Below are 22,728 nucleotides of genomic sequence, written 5' to 3' on the forward strand. Positions count from 1 at the left end.
TTAGTCCAATTCACATCAACTTTGTCATAAAATAAAATGCTTGAATTTCTTCCTAAAAAACTCTTCTATTAATATCCTTTTCCATGTCATAGATTACGTTTATATAATCTTAACTATTTATTATTAAGATTTATTAATTAATACATGACTATAAATAACTATCTATTTTTTAATTTTAAATTTAAATTTTTAATAGAGTTTCAACCCTATAGTTGCAAATTAAAAATATAGCTTATAAATTCAGTTTGAACATTAGAGAACCTCAGTCCAAAATTTATACCCTGATTTAGGAAACTCAAACTGAAACAGAAATGAAAATGAAGATTTATAAACATTGCAGTAAGCATTGAAAGACAAACAAAATTACAAATGAAAAGAAAAATAGTAATTCAACCACCCTTTTTAAAGCTAATTAACAATAAGTGTATGAAATTGACAACACTCGTACTTAATTAATTTCCTCTACCTTTTTTAAGGCTTTATTCTGGCATTAAAAACTTCACACTGTAAAAGTTCAAATAATTAACAAGAAAGAGCCAATGTTATTGATCACACCCTATACTTGAAACTTGGAAGCGTACACTAGAGCCCTAATGGATAGGAGAAAAGGGGGGCAATGGAGGCCACTTCTTTCCAAACTTAGGGTGGTGGAAGTACTTTGGAGGAATCTTGGGGAATGGAGGAAGCTTAGGAAGAGGAGGGCATGGCTTCTTGTGAAATGGAGGGATTTTTGGGATTGGAGGAAGAGGCTTGTAAAAGGTTGGTGGTTTGGGTTTATAGGTCGGAACCGGAGGTGGTTTATAAACTGGCGGTTTTGGTGTCGGCGTGTAGATAGGAACAGGAGGTGGTTTATAAACTGGCGGTTTTGGTGTTGGCGTGTAGATAGGAACAGGAGGCGGCTTGTAGACTGGTGGCTTAGGTTTTGGCTTGTAAACTGGTGGTTTAGGTGGAAAAGGTTTCTTGACAGGTGGACATGGTTTTTTCGTTGGTACTGGTGGCGGAAGAGGCTTTATTGGTGCTGGTGGCGGCTTGTAGACTGGTACTGGCGGAGGGTAAACTTTTGGTGGTGGCTTATAGACTGGTACTGGTGGAGGGAGTACCTTTGGTGGTGGCTTGTAGACTGGAACTGGTGGAGGGAGTACCTTTGGTGGGGGCTTGTAGACGGGAACTGGAGGAGGGAATTCCTTTGGTGGTGGCTTGTACACTGGAACTGGTGGAGGGAATTCCTTTGGTGGTGGCTTGTAGACTGGAACTGGTGGTGGAAGTGGTTTAGGAGGGAAAACCTTAGGTGGGAATGGAGGATAAACCTTAGGTGGGAATGGAGGATAAACCTTAGGTGGGAATGGAGGATAAACCTTTGGAGGAAATGGAGGGTAAACCTTTGGAGGAAAGGGAGGAAAAACCTTAGGAGGGAATGGAGGGAAGACCTTAGGAGGGAATAGGTATGGATGATGGCCAAAGTTTTTCAGTGGGGGAAATTTCCACTTATGCAAAGGTGGGAATTTGGGTAGTGGTGGGTACTTGAAATGAGGCCATAAGAAAGCTGAAGTGCATGTCACTGATGAAAATCTCAGTTTTCCTGCCAACCCAAATGTGTGTTTTCCATTGTTTTTGGACTTCAACACAATCTTGGACGACTCGAGGCCACTATGGGTAGGGCATGGTGCAGCTGAGGCACTGTGAAGTTGAGCATAGCATTCTTCTTTCAGTTTCCCTTTTTTTACCAAATGACTAGGAAGACCCACTGTGAATCTTCCTTCTTCATCTAGCTCACCAACTCCTCTTGTTTTGAACTCCCCATTTTCTGGCTTGCAATCAATTGTTATGCGAAGCCCTGAACGGATAGTGCAAATCCATGTTAAAAGATAGGGACATACGTTCCAAATGATTACCTCAATCAATTTGGGAAAGACTGAAAACTAAAGTATTCTATAATTATTAGATTGATCTTTCTCTAGCTAGCATTTGACATTTTTATATGTAATAAAGAAATGCAAAAGCTAGATAACTAGTTAATCAAATATACATTGCGCGTCTAGTGGTAGAGCTTTATGGAGCTCGGGCGGATTTCCCTTCCATGATGAAAAGAAAAACAAATAAAAAATGCATGGACCAAAGAACCGTGGAAAGAAAAGCGAACCCACCACAGGATCAAACAGTGCAGTTATTAAAAGTAAAAGATACATATATATAAATATGTGTACTACTTGACTACGTAAAATTAAAATGAAAATAAATGTGACTACCTGAAACTGCCTGGCTAGTCTTAACGTTGCTTTCTGCACAGTCTGCACATTCCCCTATTCCAACTACCTCAACTGTATTCCCCTCATCGCCATAGCAGAAGGTTGCAGCCAACACTAACGATAAGTAGAAGCACAGAAATGCTCCTCGGGAAACGGGCCGAATCCACATGTGGAACCACGCCTATGGCTCCTCAGATTAAGGGGAAAGAAATAGATAATAAATAAAAACAAAATCAAGAACTTAGCTATCAAACTATAGGTATAGAAGCTTAAGCCTCTGTATGTAAGGCTTGAAGAGAACTGAGAGAGGGAGAGGGTTATTATATAATGACAAGATGGTTAAGGAGAAGAGAAGAGAGATCAAAGAGAGGCACGACCGACAGAAAACCAATTAAGGGCATCACATGTGGATGAGGTTATGGACCCATTGAAATAAAAGCTATTGCTTCTGGTTTGAAAATGATAGTAACGTGCATATACCTAATACCAATACCATATTCATCATCATCATATTATCAAGAACGGAAGCTAGCACTGTATCTTTCTTCAATGAATGAGGTCTCAACTGCACACAGCTAGATCTTTTTTCTTTCTTTCTTTTCTTTTTTGTGCTTAAACCTACTTAATAGCTCTCAATAAATACTTTGCCTTTAAAAAAGCAAAAGGGTCTCATGGGTTATATACATATAAATTACAGGAATGGTGATGTAGGGCGAAAAAAGAACATGTAATTGGAGTTGGAAGAGAGAAGGATAAATTGCAGATTATGTGAGGATCAAAACAACTTCACGTGAATCAACTACATTTTGTCAGGTTGTCAACCAAATTTTAATGAAGGCCATGATACTAATTTTTCTTCTCTTATATGTAAGAAAAAAGGCTATTATGTAGTACTATTGCTACCACCACCATTCATTCGCTTCTAAACTCCATCCAACCATTTCAGCCTCTCATTTAAGTTTGGTGATATATACATAATATATACCTAGGATGTATAATGTGGTACAGGAGGAATGTAGAGGGTTGAATTCCTTTTTCATTGCTCTTCTTTTTCTTATTGGAAAAGCCTGAACAAACTTTTTAAAAAAATACAATTTTTATGCAAAATTACCAGCCATAAATAGAAATATTAACAAGAGAGTACAGTTTGGTACAAGATTGCCAACTAGAAATAGAGATATTAGGCAATCCAATAGGCTATAAGTATGTCCAATGTATGTGTATATATATATATATATACATTGCACACTCTATTTGATGGTATTATACGTAAGTAGGTGATCATGAATTTTCTAAATTCTTTTAAGAATCTAATTAGGACTGGACAAGAATTCATACTATTTTATAATAAATTAACCATAATATTTCAATTTGTTATAATTCGGTCATCTAATTTTGATATCTTTACTTGAATAAATAAATTGTAAACTTTTTTCTATTAAAGAAATATAAATTAGACACAAAAAATAGTCAAAATTTTATTCATACTCTTCCTCTTCTTCTCACTTCGTTCTCTCTACCATATAGAATTAGATTTACTATATTATAAACATATAATTATTTTATTTATCCAATGTGTATATCAAATCAATTTTCACCTAGTTACTAACTCAGAAAAGAAATTTCACCTAGTTATTAATCGGAATTCAGTCAAAATATTACATTTAAGATAAAATGACCAAATTGCTATAAATTTTAATAGCATGACCAACTTATAATGATATGTACATTAGTACCACCTTATAATGATATTAATATTACTATCTTGGCTAATATTCATACTAGAAATATATTGCAGGTTGGCAGTCCTGCTTCATATACCAAATACAGCAAAAGAACTAAAAAAAAACAAAACACATAATATATAGGACTCTTGTGTAATTTTAAAATATGAAAATTGGGAAGAAATGCCATTAATAAGAGTAGGTAAGCAAAGAAATTGTTTGATTGTAAATGATCTATGCTTCTGATTAGTAATATAATTATAATGTGAGGCAGATGAGTTGAGGTTGATTGGTGGATAGATGCGTATAGATGATTAAAGGTTTTTAGAGATTAATTTAGATCTCTCCAACAACCTCCCGAAATAGAATATTAGAATATTATCTAATGTATATTACTAAGTCAATAAATAAATGACATGTATTATTAGTATTAAATAAATAAAAATACATATTCATTTTTTAACATCTAAATGTAAATCACTCTATAATATATATATATATAAAAAATAGAAAAATTTTATCCATCTCAAACCAATGAGAACCCGACAGTTGACAAATATGGATTATAGCCTTAGCTGCTCCTTGCTTTCAGACTATATACCAAAAGTTCATTAGGACTATATATATATATATATATGAACAGATTAAAGGGAAGTGGTCACTTTCTTTTGGAGAGGAAAATCAAGCTTTAAGAATTGTCAATTGCCACTTTCGTCGGAGAGAAAATCAAGATTAAGGGTTGTCAATTAGCTGAAGAAACAAAATGAATTACACATGATATTAAATGCATATTTGTTGTGACATTTTGGGGGTTGGATGGTGCCTTGCCAATTGCCACACACTATAATCTCAATCTCCAACTACCACAGAACCGCTAAAAGTCTTTATTAGGATAGTGGTATATGATGATAACTGCATAGCAAATATATATAAATATATATATATAGTAGTTAATATTTATCACCCTTCTAGAATCAAGTTATCAAAGAATTAAATAAGCAATCTAAAACTTTATAGATATAACGGTGAAGGTTTTTTCTAACTTAACTAAAGTCTCGAATTCGAATTGATAAGACAATACCATTATAGTGGCACAATTGAGGGTAGTGATAGCGACACTGTCTAAAGAAAACGCTCTACAAAATGTTTTGGATTTCACATAATTATACTATTTCGGGTTAGTAACAAAAAAAGAAATCAAAATTTAGTTATATAAGGCTAGTGCACTCACAAACAGCCATACATAAATCAAAGATGCTGGCGTTATGGATGCTCTTCCCAAATAAATACTTTTCCCATTCTGAGCCTATTGTACCTCGAAGATAACCAAAAACATTTACTGATAACTCTGAAACTTTATCAAAACTTCAATCACATAAAACAATTTTATGTTCACCTTTCACTTTTTCATTATCATTATTGTTCCTAATTTTATCATTCTCTTGATCACATACACAATAACAAAGTAAGGATGGAAAAGGGTCCCAAAAGAGAAAAGGTAAAACATGTCGAAATATGTTAATTTTGCGTGTGGGATTAATGAGAAGATATAGATGCTAATATAAAACGAACTATTTCACAAACCAATCAAGTGCAGTCTGGTGGGTATATATATTCTCATACGCTACACTTCCCTGTGTCCCGTTTGTAAGAGCAACAATGCAAAATCATCCTAGTATCAGCTCCATTAAAATAGTATCGCCATTATTAAAAGCTTGTCTCACCAGCTAATGCGGCATCAAATTAAGTAGAATGATTTCTTTAAGGCTCCGTCCTGGTAGATAATGGAAAGATTGGTCAGCGATCACATCAGTGTCTGGCCCTAACACTCACTGTATAGGCTGAGGCTAGTGACAGAGATTTAAGAATTAGTACACTATAATTATATAGCACCTTAAACTATGGAGAAAAAAAAAAAATCAATCAGACCAATGCTTTGTACAGTAGTTCTCATGTTTTTATTGACTTCTATATTGATGAATTGGGCACACCAAATTTGGGGTAATGCAACAGAGGTACCTATTTTACTTTTTTAAAACTTCATAAATGGATAGATTTCATATGCTATTGGTTAATAGTGCCTGCCCATATAAAAACAAAGTGTTTTTTTTAATTATAAAATATAATATAATATCAAACAAAAGCATACATATCTTTTAGGTGAGGGTAAAATCATCGAATGATGAGGAGAGAAGCATAAATTCAATCACGTCCCAATACCTTTTATGAGATGGAAAATTCCTATTAAAATCAAGGTAGAACAGAAGGAACCAACAAAGTAGCAGAATAGTATACATTTATTTATATTAATTGCCATCCCATGGAAAATGCAAAATCATAATCTACTTTCATAAATAATTTATTTATAGAAAATAAATTTCTATAAATATTCGTAGCAAAAATATAATACAGGATCTTAGGTTGACATAATTTTTTTCTTTTAGTTTGAAAAATTTATGGTGTAATATTTCTTTAGTATTTAATAAATTTTTAACTAAAATGATTTACTTAGTAGTAATGATAAAAAGTTCTCTGATAGAAATTTCAGTTTACAAATAGCAAATGAAAGACGATCTTTGCAGATTTGATCGAATATCAAAAAACAGAATTCAAAAATATTTTAAAATTAAATTAATTGATAGATAAAATTTAATTAAATAGAAAATTTAATATTTAATATTAATTTATAATTTTTTAAAAATAATAATAAACTAATTATTTTTAAATATATTTTTTAATTTTTTAAAATTTTATTAATACAATAAATAAATATGGGTGATGGTTTCATACACGCACTTAAGTGTCTTTAGCGACTACGGTATTATAATTTTTTTCAACCTAATTGGTACACGCTAACTAATCATAAGACTAGCGCAAAAATGAGAGTTACCATCCGGATAATTCACATGGTGAATCTGAAAGCTAATGCAAGAATTATATATTACACATCAAGTACTACAGCATGCGAGGTCCTCTTAAATCTAGCTTATTTTATTAAAGCTCAGCCCATACTCGAAGTTATTAACTTAACTTATTAATTAATTATGTACAAAGCCCAATTAGTCTAGTCCAATTACAAGTTTTGTTTTTATTCTCGACCTTTAAGTTTAATGGACTATTTTTTATGAAAACACGCAATTCAGTGATCTTAAATCTAATATGATCCAATTAATCTAATTAAAGTATGACAAAACCCACTAAATCTATATGAATTTTAAATTTAGGCCAAATATACCATCTCCTTAATCTAATGGACTACGTTTTTCATGTCAAGTTTAATTTTAAGGCCAAATGTCTACCTGTCTAGTTTTAATTAGGCAATCAAATAGCAAATATTTGGCATACATCCAAAATAAAAAAAAAATAAAAGTGCAGAAAAATCAACTCTAGCTATTACAATCCTCCTACAACTAAAAATTAAAGAAAACGCATAAACTAAATTACAATGTATAAAATTACTAAAAATAGGACCAAAATTGGTGCAAAGCTGATCCGGTCTAGGGCTTGGTAACGACTGATTTTGCATCTTTTCTTCGATCATTTCGCCCCGAAGCTGTTTTAACATGCACAAGAAATAAAAATATTATTAAAACTCGAAAAAATAAGGCCAAAAACTTTAAAAAAAAATTAAATTATGCGAGAAAAGATAAAATAATACAAATCTTAGAAAGTAAAAAAAAACTAACATAAGGTAAATAAAACTTCACATGACAGATTCTAAATTTTAATCATGCAGCCCTAAAAACTTGATGCAATCATATAATTATTAAAGAAAAGCTATAAATCTAATATGTTGCTCTAATTATTCCAATTATTACATCCAAAACTCAATATATTTATATTATCATATATTCAAAGTCCTGGACATTCATATTATTATATTTAAAATCCAGCATACATAAAAATCATAGAAACATGTAAAACTATTAAAAACCCTAGATTTAATCACATAAAGGGATATAAAGGATTTAAATCAATCCTAAAATGTTTCTAGAATCATAAAAATAAAAGAACCAGTAAAGGAAAAAAGAGATGTTGATGATGCTGAATTTTGGGGAACCCTCAGGGTGTCATCGTAGATTACTAATCTGCGAGTTTTTGGAGATAATGAAGCGATTGAATTGAAGATCAAATGAGAATCCATTGTTGTCTAGGATTGAGAAAATCTTTTGTCATTCTAGAAAAAACTTTTCTAATTCAAAGCTCTTCCTTAGTGACTTCTCTCTTTGTTTCCTAAAAACTCTTTGCCTAAATGAATGTCTAAATTAATGGACATCTGGTTGCTTAATGAATATAGCTAACCCTATACCTAGGGCATATTATTCTATTTATAGCAGTAGGATTAGAAAAACCAAGATGTATTAGATAAATATTAATTATTTAAAATATAAATTATTATCTTTTTCTTTTATCAGATTAATATCTAATACAATAAAATAAAATCTTTTATATTCAAATAATTACTACTAAAAATATCCAATAATTATCACAAATCACGTCTAGAATTTTTTTTTCATCAATTCCAACAATTTAAGTTAAGAATATGCATAAAATGGCGTCAAATTTTAAAAATCAGCCAATCGGCATTGTGCAGACCCAATTTGGCTTTATGCTAAGCCAATCGGCTCTATATAAAGCCGATTCGGCTATACGTAGAGTCAATTAACTTTCTGAGTAAAAAGTTTAGAAAATTTTGGCAATTTAGTCCATAAACTTGCAAAAACTGTCGTTTTACCTCTCAAAGTCAATTTTTTCTGATACTTGAGTCCAAATTGATGCTAAAAAAGTAATTTTGATTCATTTATTCTCAAGCCTAACTTGAATATACCCATCCTCAATCTCCCGATACTTGAGAAATGCAATAACTTTCATCATTGGATTTTTCGTAATCTTTTCGATATTTAGATCCGGAAAATGAATGCTAACAATAGAAATTATTTTTAAAATTATTTATTAATTAATTTTTTGTTCTATAAATTAATATTATCAATATAATTGATATTACTGTATTTTAGAATTAAATTTTTTTATATAATTAAGAATTAATTTATTATTGAATATAATATTAAAGTATAATTTAAGATGTTATTTTCTAAAATTAGAATTATTATCTAATTAGAAAACTAGTTTTTAGTTAATATAATATTAAATATATAATTAATATATTATTTCTATAATAGAATTAGTATCATTATTGATTAAAGCTCGAATCCTATGTATCAAAAATAAATACACATGTCAAAATAAAAATCTTATATCTCAAAGATTAAGCAGACATGTCAAAAAATATTTAGATCTCAAAATTAATATATATGTTAAAGCTGAAACAAAGATAATGGTTTAACCACAACTTACCACATATGACTACTTTTTTTTATAAATATTAATTAATAAAAGGTAATTCTTTTCTCCTTTAATCTATAATTTAATAATAAAAACTTTTTAAATTTTAATTCTTATATTTACCTCTTTTGTAATTATTTAATTTATTTTATTTTATTTTCATGTGGTATTTCTTATTGTATTACAAAATTGTGATTTAGACTTATTATCTATTTGATATATTTATTTTTATTTTTATTTTTCTTTATTTACTTATTTAAGTTTCATTAATAAATTTTGTATTTTTATAGTTTAATTAATTTTTTTATTTTCTCACTGGAATCGAAAATTTGTATTTATTTATACATTTTATTTTCTTTTTAGTGGTTTAATTTTTTATTCATTAATTAAAGAAAAAAATATAAATATCATATTTTATAATATTTTATGGTTTCTATCTGGAAGCGGCCTTAAAAAGATAAGAAACTTTATTTTAATAAAAAAGTATTAAAGCCATTTAGATGTTTCTTAAATTGCATTAACTTTTTTCTTTTTTTCTCTATGCTTCAATACTTCAATTTTATTTTTTATTTTATTTTATCTATATTACTAAAATATAATTAACAATAAATAATTAATTGTATTTGATCATGCATATTTTGTATTGTCATGAAATTAAAATTTAAGTATAAATTTTTTATTTTTTTTAATATTTTATAGATTTTTATATTACCTATGTTAGTTTTCAATATTCAAATTAAAAATTTGTAGGTTGGGTAAATAAAACTGGAATAATCAAAACAAATTCGAACCGACCCAATCAAGATCAGGTTTTCCTCAATTAAAATCTGGAACTATTAGTTTCAATTCCAACTCATAAAAAGAAAATTAGTTTAATTAAATTTTTTATTTTTTAAAATTTAATAAGATCAAATTGAAATTGAAATTGAAATCGGATGGTTTTATTCCCAGGGCGTCTACTATTATATATATTATGATAGTTATTATATTTATATTTAATATACAAATTAATATCGAGAGAGAATATGTAATATATATATATATTTATTAATTATTTAATCTATGTTAGATATTATAATAATTTTAAAAAAAAAATTGAGTAAAGCGCACGTACTAAACTAGTTGAAAATAATATCCGGCTGCAATCAAGACCCACTAGCACGTGTATAGCTGCCAAAATCACTGGGGTTAATAAAAGCATAAATGATCTATCAATATCAAGTGCGTACTGGGACCTCATTTTAAGCCGAGTGAGTCTCTGAAATTGATTGTTGGAAACCCTTCTATCTATGTCCCAGTAGTAAGCAGGTGAGTGAGATGCCGCCGTACAAGTAAATTTAATTTCATCTCTGCTCACTGTATAGTCATACCCCATCCCAAACACAAAAGCACACTTAAGATGGAACAAATTTCAACAGTCTCTCAGCCCCTGTGTATGTGGATGTTTTGCTCTAAATCTCATCATCATCATCAGAGAAAGGTAATGAGAAACTTGGACACCAACACATCATAGCATATCGGACCATGGGCAGGCTCAAATTCCCCCGACAACCATATATACTGGAATGGAAAGATGAGCATGTGATAAGATTGATGTGAGAACATTATCCATTAAGGTTCAAGAAAATTGTATATCCTTCTAGGCTCAAAATGGGAGCTAGTCTTCCTCCAAAAAAAAGAAAAAAAAAAAAAGAGAAATGGCTCTCGACTTCCAAAATTCTCGGTAGAATTAAAATGGATACAACAGTAAAACATGTCGCCTCTCTGGCCTAAATTTAAAAGCTAGTTTTAACTTGAGGGCTCTTTTAGATCTTTCTTCATTTGCCTATCGTGAGTTAAACATGTCTGTCCAGTGCCTCCTGCAACTAAATAGGCTGTGAACACATCTACTTCTTCTTCTTAGACTTGTTGGACAATGACTGAGTGTAGGCAGTTCCCTGAACATCGGCCACAGAAAAAGAAAAAATTTAAAAAAAAGGGCAATTACCGGCAATCATTTAGCTTCCAGATCAAACTGAAGCTATGTAATTAAAGTAGAAGGAAGAAAGAGGAAGGGTTGCAAAAGGAAAGGCCAAGCATGTTTCTTTACAGTTTTTTGGAAGTGTCCAACACCATGACCTAATGCAAAACAAGAACAAATATAGACCAACAAACCTGAAGCCACTCATCCAATGACACATCCCTAGTACCAGTTCCAACTTCCACCTTTGGAGCCCTCTTTGTTTTCTAACCAAACAACAGTAGCAAGTTAGAAACATTTTTATGAAGCAAAAATATGAAACAATAATAACGATGCACATATAGATCCTTAAATGTTGTATGAATAAAATGTATCTATCACCATAAAATACTAAACCTTCCCATAAGATAATCGCCCATTTCATCATAACATCAACTAAAAGCATGACTAACGATAGTTGCTAACCTATTTTTGCCCATACGAGCATAATAAACTTTCTTATCAGCACCAATATTGTAAAATAAGATGTTATAGTCAATGAAATATATTATTCTAGACTCGCAAGATATAAAAGAAATCATGGCATCCAAACCGATGAGTACCTTAGAAAGGTTCTGTATTTGACCGTGAATCCATAAACCAAGGAGTACAAGAAGGGCAATCCCAAGGGTGACCAGAAAAACTGACTCAATGCTGAGGAATCCACCAGACTCAACAACTTCAATGGTACCATTGTAGAAGGTGCTTTGGTATGGATGCTGGTCAATCTCATAAATAATGGTGCCCACTAGATCAAAGCTTCCAGGCTGGAAAAATAAATTGATACAAATGAACATATAAGCTCAGCTACAGAGTCCTCTTTGATTCATTTTATATGCCGAGAAAAAGCAGAGTGTTGAAGCCATTCAAAAATATTGATAATAAGGAACCATATAACTCTCAGCATATTGCATGTACCTGCAAGTACTTGCTGACAGCAAAGATATATGGGAAAGTAGCCTGTGCTGAGGCAGGAACAGTTGCATTGTTGAAGGCCTGGAGTTTACAACAATTACACCAATAGAGAAATAGTGAATCAACAGTATCCAATAAAGCTCAAAGGCAGTTTTATCCTACCATCCTAAAAATCCAAAGATTAAGACATAAGTAAATTGCTTATAATTAAAAAAACTTAATAAAAATAGGTAAAGACATGCAATGGACAACAGCCATCACAGAGACATGTCACCAGAGCATACATATCTCAGAATAGTGTTTATAAAATACAGAAACTAGCTCATGATGAAACTTTGCATGAGGAAGCATGGCTTGGAAGTGGCATAATATTCATCTCCAAATGACATTACAAGCACAGACCAGCCAAAATGAAGATACAAACTCGACATTATCAGCACGATATTAGACATAAATGAGCAAGAATTAGTGCCCAAAACATTCAAGCAGTGACTTTGAAAGCCTTAACTGAGAAATAAAATATACTGAAAGGTGACTGTAATTGATTCAACATCTCATACCGAACCGAAGTATATCAACTTCAAAAAAAAGGCAGAAATAAAAACTGCAAAATGGTAAGTCATTCTGGATTAGCCACTGCAAGGCAAAGTTACAATATATCCAAAAACTTAAATTTTCCAACCCAAACAAAATAGAACTTTCCAAATTCTGAGCTCAATTCAGACTTCAAAGTTTGGAAACTTACCTACCACTGGAGAATTAAATGCCAGCAAAAATAGCCACGAGTTATAAATAATTCACTGCTTTCATACAACAATACCAATTACATTTACCACAACGGAATGTTTCAGATGGCAAAATAGAATGTATGCAGATCCATGACAAGAAATGAGTTTAATACAGTGTATGTAACTCAAATCAAAGCATAATCAACTCAAAACCATGTCTATCCAAAACTAACCAGAGTCAGCATATGAAACCTTTTTATAAAAAATGAAAAGCAGAGATACTTTCTAAGAGCTATTCTAAAAGGATTAATTATATAGATATTACATCTACTTCAGCACAAATCATTATGACGAAGAACATCATAGATATCTGGCTACTTTTAGTCAAAAGGTGATCACCTAAAAAGTAGTGTTTGGAAAGCAAAAATAAAAAAAAAAAATAGCAATGTAGAAATGCTCTCACAACATATTGAAGATGATTATGTTCAGCAAGGATAGAAAAAATAATGGTAAGTGACCATAAGGTAACATGCAGGGATTACTCCTCACCCCAACCTTTCCAACAAATTCAGTAGTTCCTCCACCACATTCCTTATAGGAGGAAACAGATACTCCCCATACAGGAAGAAGGCCCTGCTGTTGCCCCATTCCACAACCAGGCATGCATGTCATTAATAGTTGAACAGGATCTCATATTTGACTCTAGTCTAGAGAGACAACTTAGACTGATTATTTTAAAGAATCTTCACTATTCACCATTTCATCCCAAGTTTCTATCTCTTTCATTGAGATTCTCACTGTAATCTTGTCAATTCATCCACTTCCAGGGACATTAATGTTGCTGCACTGCTTCATATATTACCTAGAAAAGAATAGGCTCTATGCATTTGTGAGCCCCCATACTTAAGATAGTTAGAGAAATAGAAGAGAGGTGTGAGGATGACAGGTGCCATGATGTGTTAGAAAATAGAACTGCCCAAGAACCATTTGATATGCTACCTAGAAAAGGATAATTTTCTATGCATTTGTGAGCCCTATGCTAAAGATAGTCAGAACTGCCCCAAGAACACTGACAGATGGATGCCTCATCCATGCCCAGTCAATGAGAAAAATCCAATTTCCAAGTACCTCCATTAATGAGATGAAACGGGCATTTTAAAGGGCAACTAGTGATACTCATCATCTAAGGAGTCAAACTAGAGCCCGACATAAAGATTATCACATTTACTGTATGCTCACTAACATATAGACCTGTTATTACCTGAGCAGTAAGGTTCTGAACCAGCAGACGATGATCAAAAGGAAGATGAACACTGGCCTTGACGGCGATGACATTTATGCTAGAGTCCCCTGCATCCGACCCAATAGAGCAAGTGAGCTAATCTCTCATGAGATACAGAGTAAACAAGACAACAAATGCTTGTGTTTTCATCAGGATGAGAACTAGGATCAACAAAAGAAATGTTCTTAGCAGCCAGACATTGCACTTTCAATCAAAAAGTAATCCAATTAAAAATTCAACATACCATCATTCTTCACTCCAACAAGTACTTCAGTCTCTTCCCCAGCTGGCACCACTGCCAAAACAAGATAAATTTTAAAACAGAGTACCCACTCATCTTCCAAATTTTCTCATCCGTAATCACAATTAAAAAAAAAAAAGAGAGAGAAACAATAGATATAAAAAGTTCCTACCACGGGCACTATTTTTGGGGAAAACACAAACAGTATTAACTCCAGGAGCTGGACTAAAACTCCCATCGCCGAAATCGTCATGGGCATCCTCACCAACGATACCAAGATCACTCACTTCTTCACCACTTCCTGCGATTTCTGCCTCAGAATCTGACTGACACTTGGCCACTGTAACACGTAAAAGAAGAAAAAAAAAGTAAATCTCATGACAATAAGTTATATAATTCAGTAAATAAAGGTCAAACACAAGCGGAGAAGCAAAGATCAAAATTTTAAATCAAAAAAAAAAAAATCTAATTCCATGCAATTGAAATTGAAAATCAAAACATTAGAATTTCAAACCAGAGAGAGCATGCAATTCATTTTTTCATCAATAAATCAGCATTTGAAGATTCTACAGCAAACCAAAGAAAAGGAGAGATGAATTTAACTTTCCAAAAGCGACACAAAATTAAAAAGCACTTGCCTTTCCCACTTTTTCTAACCAACGAAAACATCTAAGTTCAATTTCATCAAACACTCGGAAAGAAAGAACCCATCAAAATCCAAAAGACAAAAAAGTAAAATTCAATCAGATCTCATTCGTGTATATAGATCAAGAAGATCATAATCAAGATGAGCGAAACAGATCTAGATCTATAATTGGCAAACCTTGTAGGAGAGGAGAAGCGAGGAGGAGGAGAGCGAAGAAGAAAACCCTAAGATTTTTCATTGTCGCCATGTGTAAGGGAAAGGCTTTCCTTCTTTTTTTTCTTTTCTTTTTTACCTTGTGAGAAGTCTGGATCAACAGGATGCAAGTGTTCCTAAGGTACCAAACTTCGGTTCCGAGTCAAATATATGGCACAACAAATATCAGTCTCTGCTTGTTTTGTGTGCTCACGACGGCGCATCCAAGCAAACGTCGTCGTATTATAAAAGGAATTAGAGAAAACTACACATGCAAGGATTTATACATATGAAAGGCCCAAGTCCTACAAGCATTTCAACTTAGCCTAAAAGACCCAGTAGCTCAAGACTTCCATTGTCCAATTGTTATAACATGGACTCCGGTCCAGAATTTTACATGGACCGGAGTCCATAAACATACATATAAATAAAGAGAGGCTTTGCAAAACATGGAAAGTTGGCCATTTAAAATTAAAAGTGAAAAAAAAAAAATTACACATTTTTAACCAAAAAAACAACCACATTTCAAAAAAAAGTTGGCTTCTTCACTCTTTTCTTTTTAATTGTACTATTCTTAAATTTTTTTAAAATTATAATAAAATAAATTTATAAAAATTAATATCATATTAAAAATTATATATTAAATAAATTTTATATATTTATAAAACAATTAATCGTCTATTTACGTGTTATACGACTGTTCTAATTATTTTACTGTCAATATTTTAAAGATTTTTATTTTGACATGTGTATTTATTTTTAACATATGAGATTTTTATTTTTTTAAATTGTAATAAATGAATTTAAAATTAATATTTTATTATAATAATTTTTTAATATTTTTTTTATATATTTATGAAAGCTACTCATTTATCAGCATATTGTACGACCGTCGTAATTATTTTGATTATAAATAATAATATAAATTAAATTTATATATAAAATTTAAATAAATATTTAAATATTTTATAATTAATTAAAATATTTAAAAAAATAATAATAAATTAGATATTTTTAACGTCTTTGTTAACTTTTTTATATTTTAAAATTTTATTAATACAAAAATATAAAAGTTATAAATAAATTAATAAAAAACTATAAAATTATACATAAACTTGAATTCTACATGTCAATAATAAGTACACGTGTCAAAATAAAAAATTATATTTGTTAGAATATAATAACATATGTCAAAAAGTTTTTATTAGACTATATACATATTAATATTTTTGTGTTCATTTATATGTACTAAAATGTTCATTTCTATATGTATAATATCCATTAAATATAATGTTCTATAATAATTAATTTTCTGTTTATTTAAATATTCATTATTTATGGACTTAATATTCATTACAGTTAATGTTCATATCCATTTCGTTTAATGTATTATTTATCAATGTTAATATTAATGTTCATTATCTAGTATTATAATGTTCATTGTCTGTATATATATATAATGTTCATCAATATTCTCAAATAAAAATATTGATTATTTATAAAAAAAATTATTATTTTTGTAAAGTATATTAAAAAATATTTTATGATCGATATAAACATTCATCATTTATAAGCATATACATTAGTTTGTCAATGAATATTCGTCATTGATGAAATCATGCCCACTAATCCATTCAAATGAACATATATAACATAGACATAACATGAATCATCCTTACACAGTTTGTAAACAAAAGAAAGCATCAAGCTAAAATTATACTACAAATATTTATATTATGGTATACATATATTTTCAACAAAATTAAATTAACAAATAATAAACATTTAAAGTTTAAACAATGAACATTCAACATATATTTAATGAGCATAAATTAATCAACATTTAATACAAAATTAATGAATATAAATTATTTTAAAAAAAATTACGTCAGCGTTTGACGCGCGTCAGTGTTTGACTCATGTGTAAAACTTAAACTGTAAATTTTTGTACAAGTAAAACGATGATAGATGGATCACCGGATCCATAAGGCTACATGGATATAGTCCATCTTATAATTTGCATACAAATTCCAATTATTATAACATAATTCTATATGGACCCGAGTCCATAACACACGTGTTGTGCATTTTCTTTCTAAGAATATGTGGTGCTTAAAGTGTATAACGCGGAAACTTTTGTTACCGCTTCTAAATTATTTTTTAAAATTTTTAAAATTATAATAAAATAAATATATACAAATTAATATTACATTAAAAATTATACATTAACTCGAATCTACGTGTCAATAATAAGTACACATGCTAAAATTAAAATCATATGTGCTAGAACATAGTAACACATGTTAAAAAGTTTTTATTAGACCGTATACATATTAATATGTTGTGTTTATTTATATGTACTGAAATGTTCATTTTCTATACATATAATGTCCATTAGATGTAATATTCTATAATAATTAATTTTTTATATTAAAATATTCATTATCTCTGAACTTAATATCCATTATTGTTATTGTTTATTTTGATTTTATTTGATGTATTATTCATCAATATTAATATAAATGTTTATTATCTGGTAGTGCAATATTCATTATCTATATATATAATGTTCATCAATATTCTTAAATAAAAATATTGATTATTTGTGAGAGATTTTATTATTTTTGTGATGCATGTTGAAATTTTTTTATGATTGACATAAACATTCATTATTTATAGGGATAATCTTCATTAGTTTGTTAATAGATATTAGTCATTAATGAAAATCATACTACTAATTCATTCAAATGAATGTATATAATATAGACATAACATAAATTGTCCTTGCTAAAGTTATACTATAAATATTTATATTGTAATACACATATCTTTTCAACAAAATTAAGTTAATAAATAATGAATATTTTACGTTTAAACAATAAACATTAAGCACATGTTTAATAAACATAAGTTAATGAACATTTAATATAAAATCAATGAACATAAACTTTTTTTCAAAAAAATATTACGCCAGCGTTTGCGTCAAACGCTACCGCGCGTTAGTGTCTGACGCACGTGTGAGATGTTGACACGCGTTAGTGTCTGACACACGTGTTAAACGCTAACATAAATTTTTTATACAAACAAAATGATACCGGATGGACTCCTAGATCCACAAAACTATATGGATCGAAGGTCCATCTTATAACTTGCTTCTATTGTGAGTGAGAAACTTCTCAAAAAGCTTCATTCTCCACCACTATTAAAAAGAAGCACGTGATTGCAATGTTCCACCACAAATAGGGACAAGCCGAAGAATAAAAGTAGATTTACAGTCAAGTACAAGTGAAGGAATCCTTGTAAGGTGCTCCCAAAGTAAAAGAAAATCTATGCACTAAAGAAAGAATTGAACCCTTGAAGCTTCTCCGAATGTGGATTGATTGTACTGTCTCTAGCAACCTAAATCTAGATAGTCCAAATGGCGGGCCAATTCAAAGCCTGATGAACAGAGAGACCCCTTTTTTTTAGCTTCGATCAAGCCCTCATGTGCATGCCCCAACCCTTGCACAAACAGCTCTTCATTATAAAAGGAGATCCAATGGATATTTATCGCACCATTAGAGGCTGAACCTTAGCTGCAAGCACAATAAATCAACCATCAATACAAAATAACAAAACTGTTAAAGAGCTTCCCACCAAAGAGAAATAAAGAAAAAGCAATAAAACCATATATACCTCTAGTTTTTTTTTCTTTCAGCTTCATTAATTACCTGCACCTTCTTTTAACTAGTAATAAATTGTTAGATATTAAACTTGAATTAATGGTTATAAAATAATAAATCATAAACTCATATATAACATATGTTGAATTAGAAAAAATAGAAACTAAATAAGTTTACGGTAAGAACTAAATTAGTTAAGTTAAATTACTTATTTTTAGTATAAAATTATATTATAAATATCTTGTAAAGAAACTCATTAAATGATAACAATAACAGCATAAAAAAATAAATTCATTCATTTGATTTTTCTATTTTATCTTATTTTCTTTTTATCTAAGTGCGTGCGTGTAAGCTTAGTGAGTGCCCACTTTACTTCCAACATAGTGGTATCAAAGTTATAAAAGTAAAAAATGACATCAAGGGGAGCCTCTCTCTCCTTTTAATATCCATAACTCAACAAGACCAATTATTAGAATTGATCAATTAGAATGAAGGTCATCCTCGATTCTCAATGAGTATAAGATGTAGTTGAGAAAGGTGTTCAGGAACCTGAAAATGAGGAAGTATTAGACCAAGTTCATAAAGAATCTTTAAAGAAGGAAAGAAAGAAAGAAAGAAAGAAGATCAACGTGCATTCACCATCATTCATCAAGATCTGGATGATGACATGTTTGGAAAAATTGTTAAGGATCTTACGTCCAAGAAAGCATGAGAGACTCTTCAAAACTTTTGTATTAGGAGTGAATAAAGTAAAGAAGGTTCGACTTTAAACTCTAAGGGCTAAGTTTGAATTACTCTTTATGAAAGAGAGTGAAATCTTTGGTAGTAGTGAGTCAAATCTAAGGACTCGAAAAGACAATGCAAGATGTTCGTGTGGTTGAAAAGATTCTACACTCTCTTAACATAAAGTTCAATCATGTAATGGTTGCCATTGAAGAGTCTAAAGACTTAGATACCTTATTAATTTATGAATTGAGTGGATCATTGTAAGCCCGCGAGGAGAGAATGAAAGCCTTACTAAAAAAAAATTACCTATCAAGTCCAAAGAAAATTCTTCTGCTAGAAGTGGTCGTAGAGAACCAAGTTGAAGATGTCATAAATATGGATATGGGAGTGGGCATAGTTAAAGAAGAAGTAACCATAATTCTTCATATGAAAATAGAATTCAAAATTTTCAAAGGGGCCATGGAAGAGAAAGAGGAAAATATAACTATAAACGATCTAATCAAAGAAGAAATGATAAAGCTCAAGTAGAGTGTCGATCTTATGGAAAAATTGGCTACTACTCTTAGGAGTATCAAACTGAATGTGTCAAGGAAGAATAAAGCTTGTGGAGCATGTCGAAGAACCAATCTTATTTCTTTCTTTTAAGAAAAAATTATAAGAGAAAAGGATACATGGCACCTTGGTAATGGAGCTAGTAACCACATGACTAGTGATAGAAGCAAGTGGATCTTGATACTAAAGTAACAAGCAATGTATGCTTTGATGATACTAAAAAAGTGAAGATCAAAAGCAAAGTAACCGTCTTATTTCAAAAAAAAAAATAGAACATAAAATTGTTCATGATATCTATTATATTTCCAAGTTGAAAAGTAATATTTTAAGCATTAGGCAACTTATAGAGACTAGTTGCAAAATTATTATGGAAGGTTGTATGTTTTGGTTGAAGGATCATAATACTTTTTGGTAATGGTTACTATGGCAAATAGCTGAATCTTCAAATTGGACCTACGAACAGTTGAATCTATTTGTATAAAGACTTGTGTGGAAGACTAATCATGGATTTGGCATATGAGATTTGGTCATCTAAATCACCATGATCAATTGTGTGAAGCATGTTTACTTAGAAAGTATTTAAGAAAGAGTTTCTAAAGCAATCAAATTCAAGAGCCACCAAGCCACTCCAACTTATCCATGTAGATGTATGTGTTCTATCAAACCTCAATCTCTAGGCAAAAGTTCTTACTTTGTTATGTTTATTGATGACTATAGTAGAAAGACTTTGATTTATTTCTTAAAAAATTAATATGAGGCTTTTAATACTTTTAAGAGAATTAAAGTAGTTGTTAAGAGAGAGATATAAGATTGAGTCCCTAAGAACTAATACATAAGCGAAATTTACATCTGATGAGTTCAAAACTGTTTGTGAGTTGTATAAAATTCGTCATTTTCTAACAGTTCCAGGGTCACCCGAGCATAATGGAATTGTTGAAAAGAAAAATCAAAAAATTTTGAATATGGCCAAGATAATATTGAAAAGTAAGAATATTCTAAAGGGGTTTTGGGTTGAAGCGGTTGCTTGTGCAGTGTATCTTTCTCATCGAAGTCTAATAAAAAATATAAAAAATGTTACTCTATAAGAAGGATGGAATAAGTGGAAGCCGAGTGTATCACATTTACAAATTTTTGGATCCATTGCTTTTGTGCATGTTCCAAACCAAGGAAGATCCAAACTCCATGATAGAAATGAGAAGTTTATTTTATTTTCATCAGTTGTACAATCCAAGCAATGCAAAGATTGTGACTAGTAGAGATGTTGAGTTTTATGAAGGAAAAAATGGGATTGGAGTTTATGAAAGGATGGTTTATATGATTTCTTACCTTATTTTAAAGATGAAGAACCAATTGTCATAATGCTGAAGCTATACTATTAGCCTCACTAACTTTGCCACCTCAAGGGTTCATCAGCAACTTCACCATCATCAAGCTCAAGTGATGAACCATGAAGATATCGAGGTCTAGTGGGCATCTACAATGAAACTAAAAGGTTTGATGATGCAAATTTATTATATTTTTTTATTGATGTTGAACCTTTGAATTTTGAAGAAGCTAGCAAATATGAGAAATGGATTAAGGCTATAAACAAGGAGATTCATTCAAGAAAAGATATTGTATTGACTATGGAGAGGTGTCTACTCTTGTTGCTGTATAAAAAACTATTAGACTATTAATTTCTCTTATTACCTAAAATCCTTAGAAAAGTGTCAAACAAGCACCAAGAGCTTGGAATAGTAGAATCAAAAAGTATTGCTAAGAGAATGGTTTTCAAAGATGCACCTATAAGTATGTTCTTTATGTGAAGCAAGAGAAATGAGAAATTCGGTTTGTTTATATTTATATGAATGATCTTATTCTCATAAGAAATAATTCAAGAATTCTTAGTGACTTTAAAAAGTTAACATCACAAGAATTTAAGATGATTGATATATGACTTATGTCTTATTGTTTGGAATGGAAGGAATGCAGATAGAAGATGAGGTTTTTATCTCACAAGAAGGATATGCAAAGGAAGTACTTAAGAAGTTTGATGTTATATTGTAAGCCAGTTAGCACCCTTATAGCAAGCAGAACAAAGCTATCTAAAATAGAAGAAGACATAGAAAAGGTGGATCTCACTTTATTCAAAAGTCTTATGGGAAGTTTAAGATATTTGACTTACACAATACTAGATATCCTATTTGCAGTAGGATTGGTAAGCTGTTTTATGGAGAAGCCAACATCTCATATGAAAGTGGCTAAAAGGATTTTGTGTTACCTTAAAAGTATACTTGACTATGAATTATTATATTCATCATCTAGTGATTTCAAGTTGATGGGTTATTGTGATAGCGATTTTACTAGAGATATTGATAACAGAAAAAGCTCTAATAGTTTTTATTCTTGCTTATTTGGTATTTGCAAGTATACGGAGTTAATCAAGTAATATAGTATCAAGTATTGAATTGTTCCCACGAGAATGATCTATCA

General features: G+C 30.6%; 2 protein-coding genes across 2 annotated transcripts; both read right to left on the bottom strand.

The window, feature by feature from the left end:
* Positions 1-301: 301 nt before the first annotated feature.
* On the bottom strand, positions 302-2,558 carry LOC8285157 (proline-rich protein 4). The gene is made up of 2 exons (XM_015725432.2): positions 2,247-2,558; positions 302-1,834 (listed from the first exon to the last, which is right to left on the bottom strand). Exons 1-2 carry the CDS (start codon positions 2,413-2,415, stop codon positions 591-593), a joined length of 1,413 nt encoding a protein of 470 aa, XP_015580918.2. The 5' UTR covers positions 2,416-2,558; the 3' UTR covers positions 302-590.
* Positions 2,559-10,871: 8,313 nt separating this feature from the next.
* Positions 10,872-15,482, bottom strand: LOC8285141 (translocon-associated protein subunit alpha). Its single transcript, XM_002529199.4, has 8 exons — positions 15,302-15,482; positions 14,651-14,818; positions 14,482-14,532; positions 14,217-14,305; positions 12,231-12,308; positions 11,876-12,079; positions 11,468-11,539; positions 10,872-11,250 (listed from the first exon to the last, which is right to left on the bottom strand). Exons 1-8 carry the CDS (start codon positions 15,369-15,371, stop codon positions 11,200-11,202), a joined length of 783 nt encoding a protein of 260 aa, XP_002529245.1. The 5' UTR covers positions 15,372-15,482; the 3' UTR covers positions 10,872-11,199.
* Positions 15,483-22,728: the final 7,246 nt, after the last annotated feature.

Source organism: Ricinus communis, chromosome 8 (assembly GCF_019578655.1).
Source record: "Ricinus communis isolate WT05 ecotype wild-type chromosome 8, ASM1957865v1, whole genome shotgun sequence".
In the NCBI taxonomy this organism is placed as follows: Eukaryota; Viridiplantae; Streptophyta; class Magnoliopsida; order Malpighiales; family Euphorbiaceae; genus Ricinus; species Ricinus communis.